The sequence below is a fragment of the Zonotrichia leucophrys genome, chromosome 1A (genome assembly GCF_028769735.1).
Source record: "Zonotrichia leucophrys gambelii isolate GWCS_2022_RI chromosome 1A, RI_Zleu_2.0, whole genome shotgun sequence".
Lineage (NCBI taxonomy): Eukaryota > Metazoa > Chordata > Aves > Passeriformes > Passerellidae > Zonotrichia > Zonotrichia leucophrys.
In genome coordinates this window covers 66,426,861-66,445,270 of record NC_088170.1, presented here as the reverse complement: position 1 = coordinate 66,445,270, position 18,410 = coordinate 66,426,861, and the positions used below count along the sequence as shown (strand labels likewise).

Sequence of the window (18,410 nt, the reverse complement as noted above, 5' to 3'; positions counted from 1 at the left end):
ACGGGTCATAATCAAACCCACAGGTGTTCTGGGCTGTGTGCCAGGGTCCCTGAGCCCCCTGGCAGGGGTCCAGCAACTCTGGACACCCAGAGGGATGTACTGAGTTCTGACAGTAAGTGCCCGCGCCAGCAGACCCAGCCCCAGCCGTGCCACGTGGCTGTTTCCTCATGGAGGCTTCGTGGAAGGCCTCAGGCAGTCTAATCTGTGATTTCTTCTTCCTCCAGTTTCTTCCTGCTTGCCACTGTCACCTTCTTTGACATCTAATGTGTTTCACTTTTCAGCCATCAAGTTATGCTTTGCCACCCGTCCTTACATAAAAGCATTTACCATCTACCATATAAAAACCGCTAACAAAAATCATCCCTCTGTGGATGCAATTTTTCCTTCTGGTTTCCATTTTCTGTCATAGTGGAGTTAATCTGATTGAGGTTTTGAGCTAATGACAAGATCCGTTTTCACTTTGAGTGGTTCTTTGCTTAATTGTGGGTCTTGTGAGGAAGCAGCTAAGTGAATGATTGCGCCCCTCTCCCCACACCAACAGCAAATAAACCTCAGGAAGTTATTGCTAAGAATAAATGAATACTAATTACAAGGTGTTTAGGAAAATGAGGCTACCCTTTTCCCCTCTTCCGTTCCCCTTCATGCTTCCCAGGCATTTTCAGGGGGGTTGTTTCTGTTTTCATTGCTTTCTCCTGTCCTAATTTCCAGCTAATTCTACAAAGACAGGAAAATACTGCATGCTTTCTAAGACTGTATCTATGTTGTCACTACTGCTCTTGCCAAGGATAAGCTTTGGAAATAAACCTAGTATAATATCCTCAAGAGAAATCTGTTTTATCCTCTTTTGAAATAGTATTTTGTACTGTTATGGGATGTGTTTCCTAGGAAGACAAATTTGGCGTTCCCCCAGCTAGTTATTGTATAGGGACGCTGGAGTTAAAATGTATATTTTCTCTCAAGTCTTTTCTTTCATTTGCTGCTAAAAGCTTAAATTATTTAAAATGAAAGTGGATTCTTTTTTAATCTTTTTTTCCCCATATTTTTTGTTTTCTGCATTTATCTTTCCCCTCAGGCCCTTTGGTCAGTGACAATAGACTATTTGACACCAGAAAAAAATTGTTTATTTGGTGTCATTGCAAGATATGTAGTGAAGGACAGCTTGATTTTTTTTCTAGCTATTTTAATTTTTCTCTGTTTAGAAACATTCAAATAAACTTAGGTTTTTTTTTTTTTTTTTAATAATTGCCAACATCCTTTTTAAAACACAATGTTTTTGTTATATATCTTGTATCTGTTAGTAGGTGGTTAAGTTCAAGTGAGTGAATTCCACTACTGAATACTGACAACAATGTTTTGTCTCTTACCATGATTTCTGATGGAAGAGTCTGGAGTGGTTGAGGATAAACAAGTACCAGAAAAAAATGCTATATAAATATTAAATGCTGAAGCACAGTGAACTGCCTTGTGCATATGCTCTTAAATATTATTTAACAATTTTTCCCCCTACTATTTTAAAGAACATTATTTGCTGGGAATGAGAGTTTACTTGTGACAAGAAGAAAAAAGTTCCAAGTGACAAGTTTTTTCATCTTTTTTTTTCCCTGTCTCCCCAGAAATTTATTTTTTTTTATCTAATTCATTTATCTCCTCCTTTTGGGCAAACTTTGCTACCTTTTCCTTCAGGCTGAGGGCGAGCAGCCAGCCTGATTCTGTGTGGGAGAGGGGAGGCTCCGTGGCTCTGTTGCAGAAGGAACTCTGTAAATCTCATGAGCACTTTCCTCTTCCTCTCCAGAAAACCAAGAACATCACATCTGAGACACATTTAGGTTCCACTAATCAAGGGAATATGTAATCAGGCTATTCTAGGTGTGGTTTTAGCAGAAATGCTTGTTCCCTTTGTGTACCACTTACACTGCTGGTGCCTGCATGGAGGCTCCATCATGTATCCCACTCTTCCTGGCATCCATTGCTCATTTCCAGTGTGCTGCCATTGAGCTAGGGGGAAAAAATAACCTATCAGTACTAGGATGAATGTTTTAACCTGCACCTTAAATAATACATATCTCAGATCTTGTCTGCAAGGAAAATATTCAAAGCACCTTTGAGTTTACACCTTTGTTTGCAAACTGAACTAAGTCTAAAGCCACTTAACTGCAACACAACTACTTAATTTTGAACTTCTTTTAAAGACTTGCTTTACAAAGCTTTTTCCAGGAGACAGATCTTTGTATGGGGGATTTATATTTAAAAAAAAAAAGCTCATTTTGAAATGAGTCAGTACAAATTTAATTCTGAATGTCTTTTTGTCACTGACTTCACTGACTTTTAAGTCACAAGGTGTGCTTCTTCTTACTATTTTTATTCCTATCTGCAGCATTTTCTTGCCCTTTGAGTTTAAATCCGTGGTATCAAATCTGAGCTCACCTGCTTCCATTTCCATAAATTCCTGCAACTGGAATTAAACTGACAAACCCATGCAGGTGTTGGAAGCAGCAGAGGAGTCCTTGTGCAGTTCTTGGGGTTTTCTGAGAGCCAATACATTCTGTACCTGTTTTCCTAACCTTAATTACACTGAAAGACACTCATGTAAATTGAAGAAAGAGGATAGATTTAACTAGTTCTGTAATAGAGTTATGAAATAAACACTTTTCAAAGTAAACACTTTTCAAGATGGGATGCTCAAGAGCTGCATTTCAGCTGTGCTCTTTTGATGATCCACTTGCTTTTGTTCCTTCAGAGTTAGAAAGTGAAATGCTTTCTGACCACCAGCTTCAGTAAGTATTATGGAAAAACAGATTAAATGTAGCACTTGTAATAGCTGTTTCCATACTTCTTTTTTTTTTATTTATTTTATTTTCCTAAAGGTCCAGAAGGGGCAAACCTCTTTATTTACCACCTCCCCCAGGAGTTTGGAGACCAGGACATTCTGCAGATGTTCATGCCTTTTGGAAATGTTATCTCTGCTAAAGTCTTCATTGACAAACAGACCAATTTGAGCAAGTGCTTTGGTATGTCAAATTTAATAAATCCAACCATAAAAGCCGCATGCACTATACTGAAAAGGGGCCAGGAAAGAAAATTAACAGCAGTGTGAGAAATGTCATACTGGAAAATCATTCCAAAAATAATAGACTGTTAATCCTCAAATGAGCAGGAAGATGCAAAGACAAACTACTTCTAACTAAAAATTGGATATGAAAAAAAAACAATAATAATCTTCCAGTCTGACATCTCGCATGAATGTGTCAAGTATATGAAACTAATTACACCCTATGTGGGGGAATGTCATTTAGTATACTATTAAATTGCCTTATTATGGATACCTAATTATTCTCTATTGTATAGCTGAGCCACTTAAAAAAAGCTCTATGTTTAACCCATTGCTTCTACATTACAGGAATTTCTTTCTTCTGAATTAAGTACAAGATTTTGCAATTAGTGACTGAATGGTGTGTACATATAGTTCAGAATATTCTGCAGACAGCTGATGTCTGGCTGTGCAGCTCTGGCTGTTGTGGGTGGCTTCCAGTGTGTTATGGAAGGTGGCATCTCCCTCACCTTAGGGCAGGGATGAAGAGAGCCTCACAAGATCAGTGTCAAGTTTCCCAGAGAATACTTTGAGCTGTCAGAAAATTAGATCACAGCAGAGGAAGAGATGATGTGTTGGTATAAAAATAGTTTTAGGGTTGATTAGGAGGGATGATGTATTTGGAACAGCAGAGATGCACCAGTTCAGTGCTTTGATGGAGTGGAGCAGAGAATGTCAGTGTGTGGTAAACTTTTGGAGCATTGGTCTCATAATTATGGTCTTATACAAGACACAGTGAGGATTTAGGAGGACGAAGGAATCTCCTAAACATGAGTTTTGTAAGGACTGATGTAAAATACTGGAATTTTCTTTAAAGTGGCAAATTCTTTCCCAGAGTAAAGGAATGCACCTGTATATGTGACAAAAGAGGAATGGACAGTACACTTGGAAAGTTGATTCAGTTCACAGAAAGAGTGTAACATTCTTTCTGCATTTTCCCACTGTCTTTCAGTTCATTTTTGAAGCATTCACCTGTTTAGGCTTTACAAAAAATTATTCATATCTAGACCAGCATAGTCCAGCCTGTGTCTGCAATGGGTTAAAGCAGTCCCTGAGGCTCTTGCAAATTTGAAAAGTGGAATTGAAATGGACTCCCCATTGATCTGGAGCCAGTTCTGTTAGTATGTTGGGGGTTACAAAATCGTTGTTGAGGTCTCCAGGAATCTTGATGAAAAGACAAATCAAGCTACGTTAATCAAAATGCAGCAATTGTGGTGACTGCTGAAAGAATGTAAATCAGTTTGGGCAGGTGGCTCAATTCATCAGATCGTTTCCCACACTTGCTTTTTGTGCATTTTCTTTTACTCTTTGATTACCTTCTTACACATTTGCCTGGGTTTGTGGGACACAATTGCCTAACTTAGTGATGCACCAAAATTATCTTCTTTAAGGGAAAATGGAGGTGTCAACTCCCAGTGGATGGAGGAATCCTCTGTCATTTTGGTTTTAGGCAGCTTTCACTGATATTTCTATTTCTCAGTCTTCCTTCCCAGATACTCTGCCACCAGGGAGGGAGCTCTGCTTTAAAAACAAAAAGTAGAAGTGGCAGATGAAGCTGAGTTTTCTGATTAGTGGGTGACTATTTGGTGATGCTGCAAATCACAGGCAAAGCCAGAATTAGTCCTGCTAGCTTAATGTACTGGCAAGGCCTGTGTGTACCTCCTCAGCTTTATTAGCAAGAATTGTCTAATTTTTATTTTGGTCCTATATTTGTGTTTCAAAAAGCTTTTTTTTTTTCTTTTTCTGTCCTCCCACCCAAAACCTATGACAATAATGCTGCTGAAGAACCCATTTCTCTGCTGAATCATTTATGGTCATTGCACTTGGTGCAGTTTGGGTTTGGGTTTTTTATTTGTTGGTTTGGTTTGGTCTTTTTGCCCCTAGTAATAGTAATTGTAATAATTTGCACATGCTTAGGGCTTCCTACTCCAGAGGTTCCAATCTCCTGCCCAAAGGAGGAGAAAGTCAAATTACAGATGGGAACAGGTTGAACATCCAAAAGGTGTAAAGACTGTCCAAGTCTGTCTGGCAGAAATGGGAAGGTTTATTCTGAGTGAGTGATAGACAGTGATGAATCTTTATGTAAAACTGCTTCACAAAATGAAAAATTTCATTTCTGTGCAGAAAAATGACTTAGGCATATTTTCTTTTCTTGTCCAACCCACAATGAATGCTCAAAGGATTAAATGGTGATGAGGATGACAGAACAGTGTGTTTACACCTGGAAGTGTTCTTCCATGAGTTCTCACATACTCCACGGGCTTTAATTGATTCAGCAGACAAAGGGTGTCACTATTCCAGCTTATCTCTTGCCTTTCATAAATGTTACAATAAGAAAAATGAGATATGTAAGTAAGGCAGAGGAGGGGGAGCTCAGTTACATCAATGCAGAAATGCAGTCAGCCTTATAGCAAAATTGTTACTTGAATAATGAAAATTATTTATCCTGATTATAGAGCTACTCAAAGATCTAAAACAAAAATCAGAATTGTCATGACAGGATCTTTGAGAATTAATAAGAAACATCATTCTGACTGTATGTAACCTGTGGTTTAAAATTCAGACAAAAAATGATGAATGGGTGCAATCAGAAAAATACAAATAAAGGGAAGGAATTCTAGATTCCTCAGTAAGATTTACAAATGAAGGTTCTCAATAAGGAAGAAGATGAGAGCCTAACAAGCTAATGCAGGTATTGCATTCTGTGTAGAGAGACAAATTGTGAATCCAAATAAGAATTGAATGACAGAGGCTGATGCCAGCAGTGTGCTTCCTTCTCTTCATTCACCATCCACAGATGCCAAGTGACAAGTTTAGATCACTTGCTTACTTTCCAGGTGGATAAAACTAGGTATGAAGGAAAGGAACTAGAGTGATGATAAGTTCATAGCAGTTATATGCACTTAAGAGAATAAAGCGAAGGTCAGTAAAGCTGTAGAGGGAAATGCTGAATTGTCAAGGTGGGTAGGAGAAGCTACACCTCAGCTGTGGAGCATCTGCCTGGACAGTGCTACAGCTGCCCCCCAACTCCTGCCTCTGCTATCCCCGAGGCAATCCTAGAGCTCATGGAGGGAGACACAGGACACAGAGCTAAGATAATGATTGGAGTCATATGAACAGACCTGATCTAGAACCAAGTAGGGGAAAGGAAGAAAGGAAGAGACTGATGAAGCTCTTCAAGATCTGGCAATAAATTTAATAGGGAATGATCTCAGGGAGAAAGTGAGGAAGTGGCAAGAGTTACTAAAACCAAGGAAGGTATGGAGGAACATTTATTATCCCTTAAGGAGGTAACAAATACTCAACCACAGGACAATATGGATAGAGCATATTGGCTTTGGCCAGGAGAAGGTTGGCAGAGGTTTAAATGAGAGGTGGTTTTGAGTGGAAGGAACAGAAGACAGCCTGAGTTGTCAGACAAGAGTCTTAACTTAAATAGTTTGGTGAAGCTGATTTAAGGTAAAGCCATAGGGATGATCTATGAAGGAGAACAGCTGGACAAGGATACCTTGAGAAGGGAGGAAGATTTTATGCAGTGGGGAAAGCAAAATAACACTCTGACTCTGCAATTGGAAGAGGGCAGCAGTGCAAGAGCCATAAAAGGATAGGTTAAAGTAGAGGTAAAAAGAAGTAATGAATCCAAGAAGTACACAGGCACTAAGCACAAATGAATTAAGCTGGTTGAGGAAAGAGGGGCACTGAGAAGCCCCTGTGTTAGGACTGAAGACAAAGTGTGTGGCATCCCTGCCTTAGGAGAATGAGGGGATATATGTTAAGGCAAATTCAAGGGGAAAGAAGAGGGAGCATTTCAAAGCAGATGCACAGCAGCAGGCTGAGTGCAGTAATAATTAGCCCAAGCTGAGGCAGAACAGCAGTTAGGTGAGCTTTGCAATTACAAGTGGGAGGCCCAGATATGAAAATGAACTTTGAGCTTCCAGAATCAGGGAGATTTGAATATATTATGAACAGAACATTTTCAGTCTCCCAGGGAAAAGAAATCTGAGCCAGGCCAGCCATTCTGAATTACCCAAGCAAGCATTATCCTCCTAGTTAGTGCTCACATGCGAGGAGCAGATCTTGGAGTTCTCATCAAACCCTACCATTGTCTTTATGACGTTGCTTAATTTTGATGTTTGCGTACCCCTTTGGGGACCAAGAGACTGAATTAACTTAACATTAAGGTACCCTGAGATCTTGAAATGGAAGGAGCTGTAAAATTACAAAATATTAATATTGCAACTGTCCTAGGCTGAGCCCAAGGAGATGAGTGTTCCATAGCACACATGAACTCACGCCCAGATGTGCCAGTGGGTTTAGGAATTTTGGGGGTTGATTCTGTAACCACGCTTGCTGTTTCAGCTTCCCTTTTGCAGACTGGCCTAAATAGCACTTCCTAATAGACTGGGAGGTATGTAGATACTACACTGAAAAGTGTTACAGTAATAAATATCTTCAGTCTCTAAGGTAGGTATATAAATAACAAAATGGAAACTGCATTGCACCAAAATTGGCCAACTGCATCCCAGCTAGTAAAGAAACATTATGTAGGTAAAGAGGAAGGCAAAAGGAAACAGGAAAGGAAATGGGATATGAAATGTGATCAAAGAACTAATTGAAAGCCAGGTGAATGTGTCAAATAAATAGCAATCATAAAATTCTAACAAACTGCCTCCTGACATTTGTTGTAACCCAGAGCTGACTTTCTCTCCCATTCTGTGTCCCGCAGGTTTTGTTAGCTATGACAATCCGGTCTCTGCACAAGCTGCTATCCAGGCTATGAACGGCTTTCAGATTGGCATGAAACGCTTGAAGGTTCAGCTGAAACGCTCCAAAAATGACAGCAAACCTTACTGATCTTAACCCCAGATGCTTACTGCTCTTATTTTAGCTTTCTTAGGGTAAGTCCCATGAGCAAACCTGTCCTCTGCAGGGGGGTTAAGAAAGAACATAGAGCCAACCTTCACCAAGGGACAGTTATTTTTACAGTTACCACTTCCATCTCCCCACTTGTCCTTACTGCACTTGGCTCCCATTTCCTTGCCAAGTAATTACTGAGTTGTGTTACTGTATTTTGTTTTGCAGCATAATTTATCTCCTTTTCGAAACGAAAATAAATGTCTTGAAATTCCAAACAGCACACACACACAGACACAAAAAAAAATGTGCAATTTAACTCTGTGAACCCTGGTGCCATTAGCACACAATAAAAGTTGTTTTCTATGGATGGATCGTATTTTACCAGGGTGGCACCAGCAGTTTATAGGTTAAACAAAATGGCCTCATGGCAGTTGAAGCACTTATTTTGCAACAAAAATTGAAATAAGTCTTTCCACTACATCAACTTGTTTTTTGAGAAGATCTGATTTTTTTTTCAGTTCAAATCAACGTATTGTTATATATTAGTCTGATTTTACACTGGTCGTCTTTATATTTCATTTTTTTTAAGTTCTTGTTTTTTTGGAAAGGATTAATGTAAAAAAGATTTAGAGATCTGTTTCTAAAGCTACAGGGTTTAAAATAAAAAAAATAAAATGAGTGACAATACTTGATGTTTCTTGAGAGATAAATTTAATAATAATAAAAAAAAGAAAGCCACAGGCCTGTAAATTTTATTTGTAAAAAGCATTTCTATTTTTATACAAAATTTTTACTGCCTCAGAAATAATGGAATTTATTTATTGCCTATTGTTAACTTATTGGATACCTAAAGAGCAGCTCTCTATGCTAGCTAGATCCTTTGAAGTAGTCTCTAGAGTAATTGTGCCAAGAATGGGCGCTTTTTCACTGTTGAACCCTCCACCCTTTGCAGTCCATGCTTTTATCCTCTTGTTTGTATTTGTCTGGTTATTTTGTTCGTAGTTTCCATTACCTAGTTTAAAGTTCGGTTGTCTGACCCTTTCCCTCCCCCTGCCCCCCCTGTACCTTTCTGTTACATTTGTAGAAACTGGTTCTTTCCTCTCTTTTTCTCCCCAAAGAGGAATCCATTCTCTCTGACTCCTTTCAGATGGATTCTTTTGGGGTTCCATTGCGTTCTTGTTGACAAGTATTGTAAGTTAATGCAAATTATGTGAACAGCTCGTAGGCTCTACTGATAAAAGATTTGCATTAGTTTTCTCCTGCACCCATAAAAGTGATTTTGTTTGTGCTGCATAGATTCTGTGTAACTTTTTTTCCTCTTCCTTGTTTTTTCCCTAGACATCTCCATGCCCGTTAGCCCATCGTTTGCCTAGCATGTCCCTGTGGCGTCTCAAAAAAAAAAAAGTTTCATCGTCCCGTCATTGTTTCTGATGTCTTTCTGACCTCACATCATATTTGGTTCTCCTACTGACCTAGTTTGACCTTTGAAATTTGCATGTGACCTCATCTAGCTATGAATTCTGGGAAGTCAATGTGAAAAAACATTGCTGCATTCATGCAAGACTGAAATTTATTATTAGATAAATTAATGATAGGATTTAAAAACAACCTGTGGCAAAATGTTTTTTCTTTCTTTCTTTCCTTTTTGTTTTTTCAGTTTTGGTTTCTGGTTTTCTTCTTTCCTTGTAGTTTTTGTTTCATTTTGTTTGGGTTTTTTTGTTTGGGTATTTTTCTTAGTTGATTTTTGGTTTTGGTTTTTTTTTTTTTTTATTTCGTAAAAAAAAAAATAAAAAAAAAAACAGACTTGAAAGTATTATACAGGGATTGGCATTCTGCCTGGTCACTGGTGACAATAGCAATATGTGTCCAGAGGCACAGAATGTTGGTTTCTAACAGACTACTTCCAAAACAGTTTGAGAAATAAAACTGTCTGATTTTAAGTCTCTAGAGGTCTGTAATAGTTTTTACATTTTTCAGGCAGTGTAAAGTTTTTTGATAAGGCCATTTTAGGTGGCTCACTTTCTCATTAAAGTATATATATAGAACCACTTTTTGTAGATTAGTATAAGAAAATATTTACCCTGTTTTAGGGCAAATGCTACCTACTTGTGTCACCTTTTGCTGAACTGACTCACAGTTAGACAATCCATGGTTTAATGCACATGAAATTACCTATATTTTATACTGTTTCAATGTACAGAAGAAAGGTTACTGTAAAATGTGTTACGTTGGTGCTTCTGTGAATTAAGTTGTGGTTTCATCATGAGTCTTATGGTCTTAAGTGTTCTATGTTTATAAAAAGACAAGTTTAAAATTGGTTTACTTGAACAACAAGAACAAAAAGAAGATTCAAAAAAAACACAAAAAAAAGTTGTTTGCTTAAAAAAAAAATAATTTCATGTGAAAATGAAAAAATATTCCAGAATAAGTTTGTGTTGGCTTGTGACGCATTGATGTCATTTTTTTATTGTGAACAATTTAGGTGTGTTTGTGTTCAGCAAAATGTGATCAGTTTTTCTTTTAAAGAAAAAAAATCAGTGAAACTATAGTGCCAAATTCCAAAGGTACTTTCTTCCTAGAGCTTCAGTGTGTTTCTTGTGTGAAGTAATTTGATAACATGGGTATTTTATTATGTGTTTTGTATAAATCCCTAATATTTAAAGAAAAAAGAGGTTAAAAAGTTTGTTAACTTGCTATCCTGTGGTCTTGTTGCCTGAAATTGTTATTGTTTGTTATTTCTCTTTGATGTTTTTTGTAAAACATTGTATAAGTGCCCATGTTTCACTTTTTTAACCACTCTGCACACATCAATGCTGTGAAAGCAAACCTCACTATGTATTTTCTTCATATTGTATGGAAACCTCTAAGGTGAGAAAGTTTTGAACTTTTAACCCTTTCCACCCAGAGCTGTCTTGAGTGTTAATACCTTTTATACATTCACCATTTTGCTGTTTATTTTTATATATATATCTATATCTATAAATATATATATACTTAGTTTTTTGTGGTTTATTTAATACATGGTTGAAATCAGAACAATGCACAGGGCAGATCTGAAGGACAAAAATATTTTACTGCTGTCTAAATTTCTTCTGTATCTATAACTAAAATTATTTAAAACCGTAATTAACTTGTGGTTTTCCTTTTTAGATTTTGGGGATTTTGTCTTTTCTTAAAGAGCTTTTAATATGCTGCTGGAATATGCTATTCAGTATTAATAAAATAAAAGAAAAAGAAAACAATTCTTTAATTATCTATTGTATGAGCCACTCCCAACCAGGAGCGGTCAATCCACCATTTGAAAACCTTGAGGAGAAAAAAAAAAAAAGAATAATAATATTTTTGTAATTTAAATAAATGAATTTTTGCTTAAATCAGATGCACTAGATCTTCCTGGGTGAAAATTCAGTGTGCACTGCAGTTAAACTACTTTTTATGGATAAAGTTTACATACACTGTAATGTTTGGTGTTATTTGCCATTATTTGTCACGGCAATATCCTGGCTTACTCCCGCAGACACTCGTTCAGAGAGGAGTAACTTTACTCGTGCCCGTGGTCCATGGGAATGTCTGTGTGACTGATGGGGGTGTTTGCTGGAGGAAGCTCTTTGTCAGGAGCCAGAAAAGAGATGCTGGTAGCCCTTTTCACTGCCTTGTAAGTCCGATTGGGTTGCGTTCCTACCGCACAAACAGTGACCAACAACCAAATTCGGTTCTTTGCCACCGGTTCAGCAAATTCATTGCCAATCCAATGTGTGTGAGCAGCAGTACCTGCTACAGGTCATAAAGTGCCATAACTTCTTCCACCTCCTAGTTCTATCTGGTTATATCTGAAGCCACCTAAAATTAAAAACAAAGCCCTATATGAGCAACATCAGCTGGTGCACTCTTGTCTCTCATCCCCAACTTAAATGCTTCTTTATGTAGAGCCCTGGGATGGAAAGGACTAGCCTCTAGTGATGCAAAAAAAGTTTCCTTCTTATAGCACATGCACTTATAAATAAATGATCTATACTTTTCTCACGTTTTTACTACTGCTGGGGCCTTCCTACACCCTTTGAGGGCTATTTTGTACTACTTGCAGCAATTGTGCGTATTCAAAGTATCATCTCACGTACGTTATATTATATATATGTACATATATATATATATATAATATGAGATCATCATTTGGATTGTTTAGAGACTGTTTCACTAATTTTTCTCATTGTACCCACCGTCTAAATTTCCAAAGCTTTTGTAGATGCCCTGGTGTGTCCTGTGGGTTTTCCAGTCCGGTTAGAGCGGTGATGCCTCTGGTCCTTGGGCAGTGTAACTCAACACCAGGCTGCCCTGAATACTCCACAGGACATTGGCTTAGCAGTGGGAGACAAGGAATGTTTCTGTACTTCCAGGCAACTGAGATGAGTCATTGCTTAGAAAAGTGTCCCATCTCTGGAAAAAAAAAAAACTAAAATTCAAAATAAAAAATACAAAACCAAAAAACCCAAATGTACACCTCCTGGGAGGCAAATTATCTACCAGTTCTCTTTCAAAATAATGAAAGGAAAAAGCTGCAAGGGTGCAAGGGCCTAATAAGAGAGGAAGTAAAACAAGGGAAATTGCTTTACAAAATTTTAATCAAAAGACTAGACTAGTTGTTTTATCAAACAAATTAGCTAATTGCAATGAAATGGCAGTCCTCAAAGGAGTAACAAGTTCATCTTTCTTTCACCATAGGGGTTACAGTTCCTTGGCTTGTGCTACTCTGGAATCATTTTACTGTTTCTGTTTTTATTATCTTAAGTGCTAATTAACAAAAGAAAAAAATATCCTGTAGTTTCATTACCTTTTTGGATAATGTCATACAAAAAGAAAAAAAAAAAACAAACCTATGTATTTGTGTTTTTTTCGTGCTGTGGGAATTGTTGTTTGTAGATTAATAATACTATCATTTTGTTTAGAATTACAAACTAGTTTTTAAGTATTGTCTGAGAAAAGCCAAAGTTAATGCAATCTAGTGGAAACTGTAAGACCATTTGAGTATTGTTTCTGTTTTATTGATGCATTTGGATTTTGTTGTTTGATGGAATTTGAGCCAAAAAAAAAAAAAAGAACAAAAAAAAGGCAAAAAAAAAAGCAGGCTTTCCTATTTCTACAACTTGATTGTACTTATGCATTTTGTACCAGTGGAACTTTTTATACTGGAGATTAAAAAACAAATGGAAATTTTTGTGGCTTACTCTCGTGGGCCCCCTCGATCATGACTGATTTTCAAGTTTGATTTCTGGACGGTAGAAAGAGAGTTGGTTTTGTTTCAAGAATTCAAAACTTTGGCTTGATTTCTTTTTTTCCCTTTGCTTATATCTAGTGTTTAGAATTTTGTCTTAACAAAAGCGGTAAGTTTCACTTTTTATTCTGTATCGTGCAGTTACACAATAAGGTAATTAGAATTAGGAGTACTCGGTCACTTTGCGTGGATAAATGTATTAGTTAAAACGTTAGGGGTTTGCTTTTTTGCTGTTTAGATCAGAGTTTTTTCTGATTCTTCTGTCCTCATTGTGAACATAACCGTGTAGTTGAAACAGTCAGACTTATTTTTGTAACGTATGTTATTGTGTGATGCAGTTTTTTGCTTCTGTCTCCAATATTAAACCATTTTCCTAATACTTGTCTCTCTACTTTGTGTGTTGTATTGTTGGTGGTCATTCTGTGTTGGTAATACATCTGCACACCTCACTGTTTCACGTGCCTGTTTTTTTTTTTTTCTCTATTTGTTGGTTGTGTACAAAAGATACAGTCGATTCCACCTAAGTGAATAGCTGATTGGGGGGCAAAAGAGGATTTGTACATTTTAGACATATTCTGGTTTCTTTGAATTTTTTTTTTTCTCTCTTCCTCCCCCTAGTCATGCCTTATCACTTGGATAATCTCTTGGAGCAGGAAGCATTTTAAATGAGTTTCCTGCAAAGTCCTATTGAAGGTAGCTTTTATTAGCCTTCAAACTGCAAAACCTTCTGCACACAAACACACAGAAGACACCTGAAAAGATTTCTTTTTTTTTTTTGCTGTGGCATTTCAGTCAGTCTGGAAAATGTGGATTATGGAGATCATTTCTTCCTAGTTGTTAAAAAAATAATAATAATACTCTGCCACTACATTGCAGAAGCATATGAAACATTCAAGAAAAGGAGGATATAGCCTTGGGATTTTTTCCAAACTGCACAGTAATCTGATGGCATATGGCGTTAGTCAAACTCTCCCTAGAAACTAATCATGGCTTAAGTAGGGCTGGGAGAGCCTGCAAAATCTTACCAGGTGATCAAGCTTGTTATGTGCAGTTGTGCATATAATACTTTAAAATATATAGCAAAATCCAAGTGAGCACAGGAAGACTTTCTTGCTAAAGCCAATGGAAGTAAAAAAAAAAAAAAAAAAAAAAAGAAAAAAATTTTAAAAAGGAGAAATAAATTATGGAAAAAAGATCCCCCGTTGTTCCAATGGGTGATATTTTTGCTGTGGGCTTACAAAGCAGATCATTCTCAGCATTGACTGATAGTATTACACAAATCTCAAAAGGGACTAAAGAAATACCATAGCACTTTTTTTCTCATTATTTTTTACACTTGGCTCTTAGCTTTTTTATTCTTTCCTTTCCTATAATTTTTTCCTCCTCACAAGAATCTCTCTGCTCTCCCCCAACCGGTGTCTACCACGATGAAATAAAAGCTGCAAAAGAAAAATCTATGTTGTTCTGGTTTACAGAAAGTCTCTTCTCTCCTCTGATCGCAGATACAAACCTTACAATTTGGAGAGGGGGGGGAAAAAAAAACAAAACAAAACCAACCAAACCCAACCCAAGGAGGAGAGAGAAGCACTGGTGAGTGCTCTCTGGAATTCAAGCCATACGCCCCCATCCCTTTCCTTTGTCCCACTTTCTGTGATGCTCAGGAATCGAAGACCACTTAAAAGTGCTCTTATGAGACCCAAACGACACTCGTCCCTCTTGTCTCCTCTCCCCTGGTCTCTCTGGCGCTCTGGCTTTGGCTCACACACACACACAGCCCCATCAATACCGTCCAACAAGGTCCTGGCGCACTGGGTGTATCCGTGTGGTGTCAGCAGCGACGTTGGTTCCTGCCTTTGGAAGACTTTTGAAATTTTCTGGTGGCTTGTGAGTTGGCCTGGTTGTTACTGCTCGATCTATTTTTCTGAATTTTTTTTTTCCTTTTTTTCACTTTTCTGTTTCCATGAGAAGCAAACAAGTGATGAGCCTGGAGCCCCCAGTGAGCTGCAGTGCCATCCCACAGGGTCTGTTATCAGAGGTCAGGGGTCCAAGCAGCTCTAGGTTTAACCTAAAACCACAGGAGCCTGTAGCAGACAGCCCAGGCAGGAAAGCAGAACCTGATGGTCAGAATATAGCCTGGGTCTTTGACACCTGTAGAGTTTATGTTCTCGATTTGGATAATTTTGACACCAGTGGATTCAGTTAAGTAAGTCTTGACTTGCATGATGGATAAATCAGAATTGCTCTCTGGGTTTTTTTAGCTTGCTGTGGATGTTTTCTTTTTTTTGTTTATTTTTCTCTTTTTTTTCCTCCAAACTTGGTCTTAGGAAAGAAACTAGAGCTTTGTGAAGGGTCTTTTCTTCCAAAAATACAACTGAAAAAAAAAGACTTATATTGCAGTTAGGTTTCTTTTAAATACTCAGGGCTGAAAGATGCAGGGTTTTCTTTCTTTTTTTTTTTTTTTTTTAATTTCAACAATGGGGGAAAAATGAGTTCCTTAAAGCAATGCAGCTGAACAGTTTGTCCTGCTTAAACACATGCTTTTAATTTCAATTATGTAAGGCACCTTGCAGTGTTAGCAAAATGTCTCTTTGTTAGCTATATGTGTATCGCCATGGGAAATTACCAAACTGTCACAAGACTCGCTGATTAAAGAATAGCCTGCCAGAGTGTGTGTGCCTTTGCCCAGTGTGACTCTTAGGTATTAGGCTAAGGAAAACAGTTTAACAAAATGTAGTGTGAATCATTCCTGATAAGTGAATAAAGCATTGTGACCAAGCAATCAGATTATTCACTTATCAGGAATCGACTGTACTGATAGTTTGCCTGATCGTTTTTGTTCCTCATCTCTGTTGTAGTTTCACTACTTTGCTGTGTTCTGTTTTTTCTCTCATGCTCTTAGTAAAATCACTGGGAATATCCCTTCGTGTGATCATGAAACGTGCTACTGAGTAACAAATAAAAAAAAAAATTTAAATATAAAAATGATATCTTAACAAAATCTATGCACTTGCTATCAGGAACACAATACTGGATGTGTCTTATATATATTGAACTATAATAGTATTCGATTTCTTAAATAAAGCTTAAGAAAGGATTCTGTTGTCTGTAAAATTTTATGAGCATTAAATGGAACAAAAAAATGTTTCTAGGATTGGGCGCTTTTTGTTATATGAAATCTTCCTGGGTATAAGGTCTTTAACCATGCCCAGGCAAATGTTAACTAAAAAATTTGCTTGATATTTCATTAATAATGGAGACTTTGAAAATTAAGCTTACTGAAATCTGTGGGGAGAAAAAGTCTTGCCATTCAGTGACTTGCAGCAAAAGATTCTAAGATGCAGAAATTTTGATTTGTTTCTGTATTCAAAACCAAAACATGTTTGATTTTGCACTAAAATCAAAAAATGGCTAAAATATGTGAATGAGAAAATGCTATAAAACAATACAATACTGGACTTTTTGGTATATGACTTTTTTTCCTCCTGATTCTAGATAGGTTTAGAGTTAAAAAATGAAAACCCATATGCTCAAAATTCCACAGATTCCACCTTGGAGGTCAAGGCATCTTTTTGGGGAAGATCCATGGCTTACTGTACGTTTCCTGTATTGAGCCTTCTCTTAAAAAAACATTTTCAAATCAAAACCCATGAATTAAATGGCAATCGAATAGGTAAAACTGTTGAGTACACTGAAAAAAAAATTATTCTTTCAATGGCTGTATATTTGCCACAAAATTGTAGATTTTAAACAATTTGATTTTTATGGAAATGGCCATAATTCTTGTATTTATCAAGCTTTCAATAATGTCAGCCTTTGGCAGAAAGATCCAGGAGAATGAGGGGAGGGGAGGGAGAGGGGTTGCTTTCTTTTTTTTCTTTTGAACTGCATTACTGCCTCACTTTTCATATGCCATTATATTATCTGAAAAAAAATTAAATTGTGGAAATCTATCTGCTGCTTGTATCCTTCTATTCATGCATATTTAGTAAACATTACAGAGCTCAACATCCAGTGGCCAGGTGCATCAGCCTTGTAAGGCAAAAACCCTGCTCCACCAGAGAGGTCACAGGGAAGATTTGCCTTGGTGGGAAGCAGGATGGTCCCATCCATCCCACATCAGCACAGAGCTCAGGTGGGAACCCTGCCCTGCTTTTCAAGGGCTGCTGATGTAACACAAATATTAAATAATCTCAATGATTAGCTCATATTTGTATTCCCTCTGATTTTCCTCATTAGCAGCCTTTCTTTTTTTTTCCATTAAAGGGAACTGGAAAGTTGCAGTCATTTTCTGAATCATTTGCCCCTGTTGATAACCTAATTGTTTTACATGAATGCTAATATTTCCCTCTCACACATTTATATCTATCAGCTAAATCAGCAGTAAAGTAAACTCTTCTGGGATACATTCCTATATCAATTAGCAAGGATTTATGCTCCAAAGCACCATTAGCATTAATGGGAGTGTGCTCTTTAGCATAAACAATTGGCAATAGGTCTGGTGGACTTTATTTCATAAACAAAGGAGTATTTGAATCTTTGAGACTTGTTTCCTCAAGACGGCACTTGAGGGAGTGATGTCCCAGCCTCCCCGGCTGCTCTGGGGACATCTCACTCACAGGACATGCATAAATTCCTGAGTTGCCAGCAAAAGGAGACAGTGTCAGTTTGGAAAGTTGGCTGACTTCTGGCACAAAGTTTTGCTGGTGTTTTCCCTTCTGAAAACCTGCCTGAGAACACACCGAGAAAAATTTTCAGCATTATCTCCTGTCCTTCCGACCAACAGGTTGAGAAATTTCACTCTGAGCGTTGTGTCGTGCCTGAGGATGGAGAGCAGACGGGAGGGAGGGAGGGAATTTGGAAAGGGGCAGGAGGAAGAGCAGACATGAAGCCCTGTAGGAAAGAAACTGGTGGGTCCATCAGCTCCTTCAACCTCACAGCACCATGGCTTTCAGCAGAGAGCTAGAGGGGACCAGTAAACCACCGCAGATCAACAGCTTCTCCCTCACCCGTGTCTGATCAACAAACACACAGCCAAAATATTTCAGTCTTAATCTGAAGGCACTGGGAGCTGGGGCAAAAGCCCATCACTCCCCAGAGGTACATGATCTACTGAATCCCTGCCCGTGCTTCTGCAGATGTTTTCTCTGTAGGTTTTGGCTTTGCTCAGTTCTGCTACATTAAAGGGCCCTTCTGCAT

General features: G+C 37.8%; 1 protein-coding gene across 13 annotated transcripts in view; it reads left to right on the top strand.

The window, feature by feature from the left end:
- Window positions 1-16,308, top strand: part of CELF2 (CUGBP Elav-like family member 2) — a 550,308-nt gene extending 534,000 nt beyond the window's left edge. For 11 of the 13 annotated variants that reach the window (XM_064703051.1, XM_064703049.1, XM_064703042.1 and 8 more), the window contains 2 exons: window positions 2,865-3,008; window positions 7,815-16,308. In XM_064703051.1, coding sequence (XP_064559121.1) covers window positions 2,865-3,008; window positions 7,815-7,942 — 272 coding nt within the window. In that variant the 3' untranslated portion in view covers window positions 7,943-16,308. The remainder of the gene's footprint in view (window positions 1-2,864; window positions 3,009-7,814) is intronic. The other 2 variants (XM_064703046.1, XM_064703039.1) reach the window with 1 other exon arrangement.
- The last annotated feature ends 2,102 nt before the right edge of the window (window positions 16,309-18,410 follow it).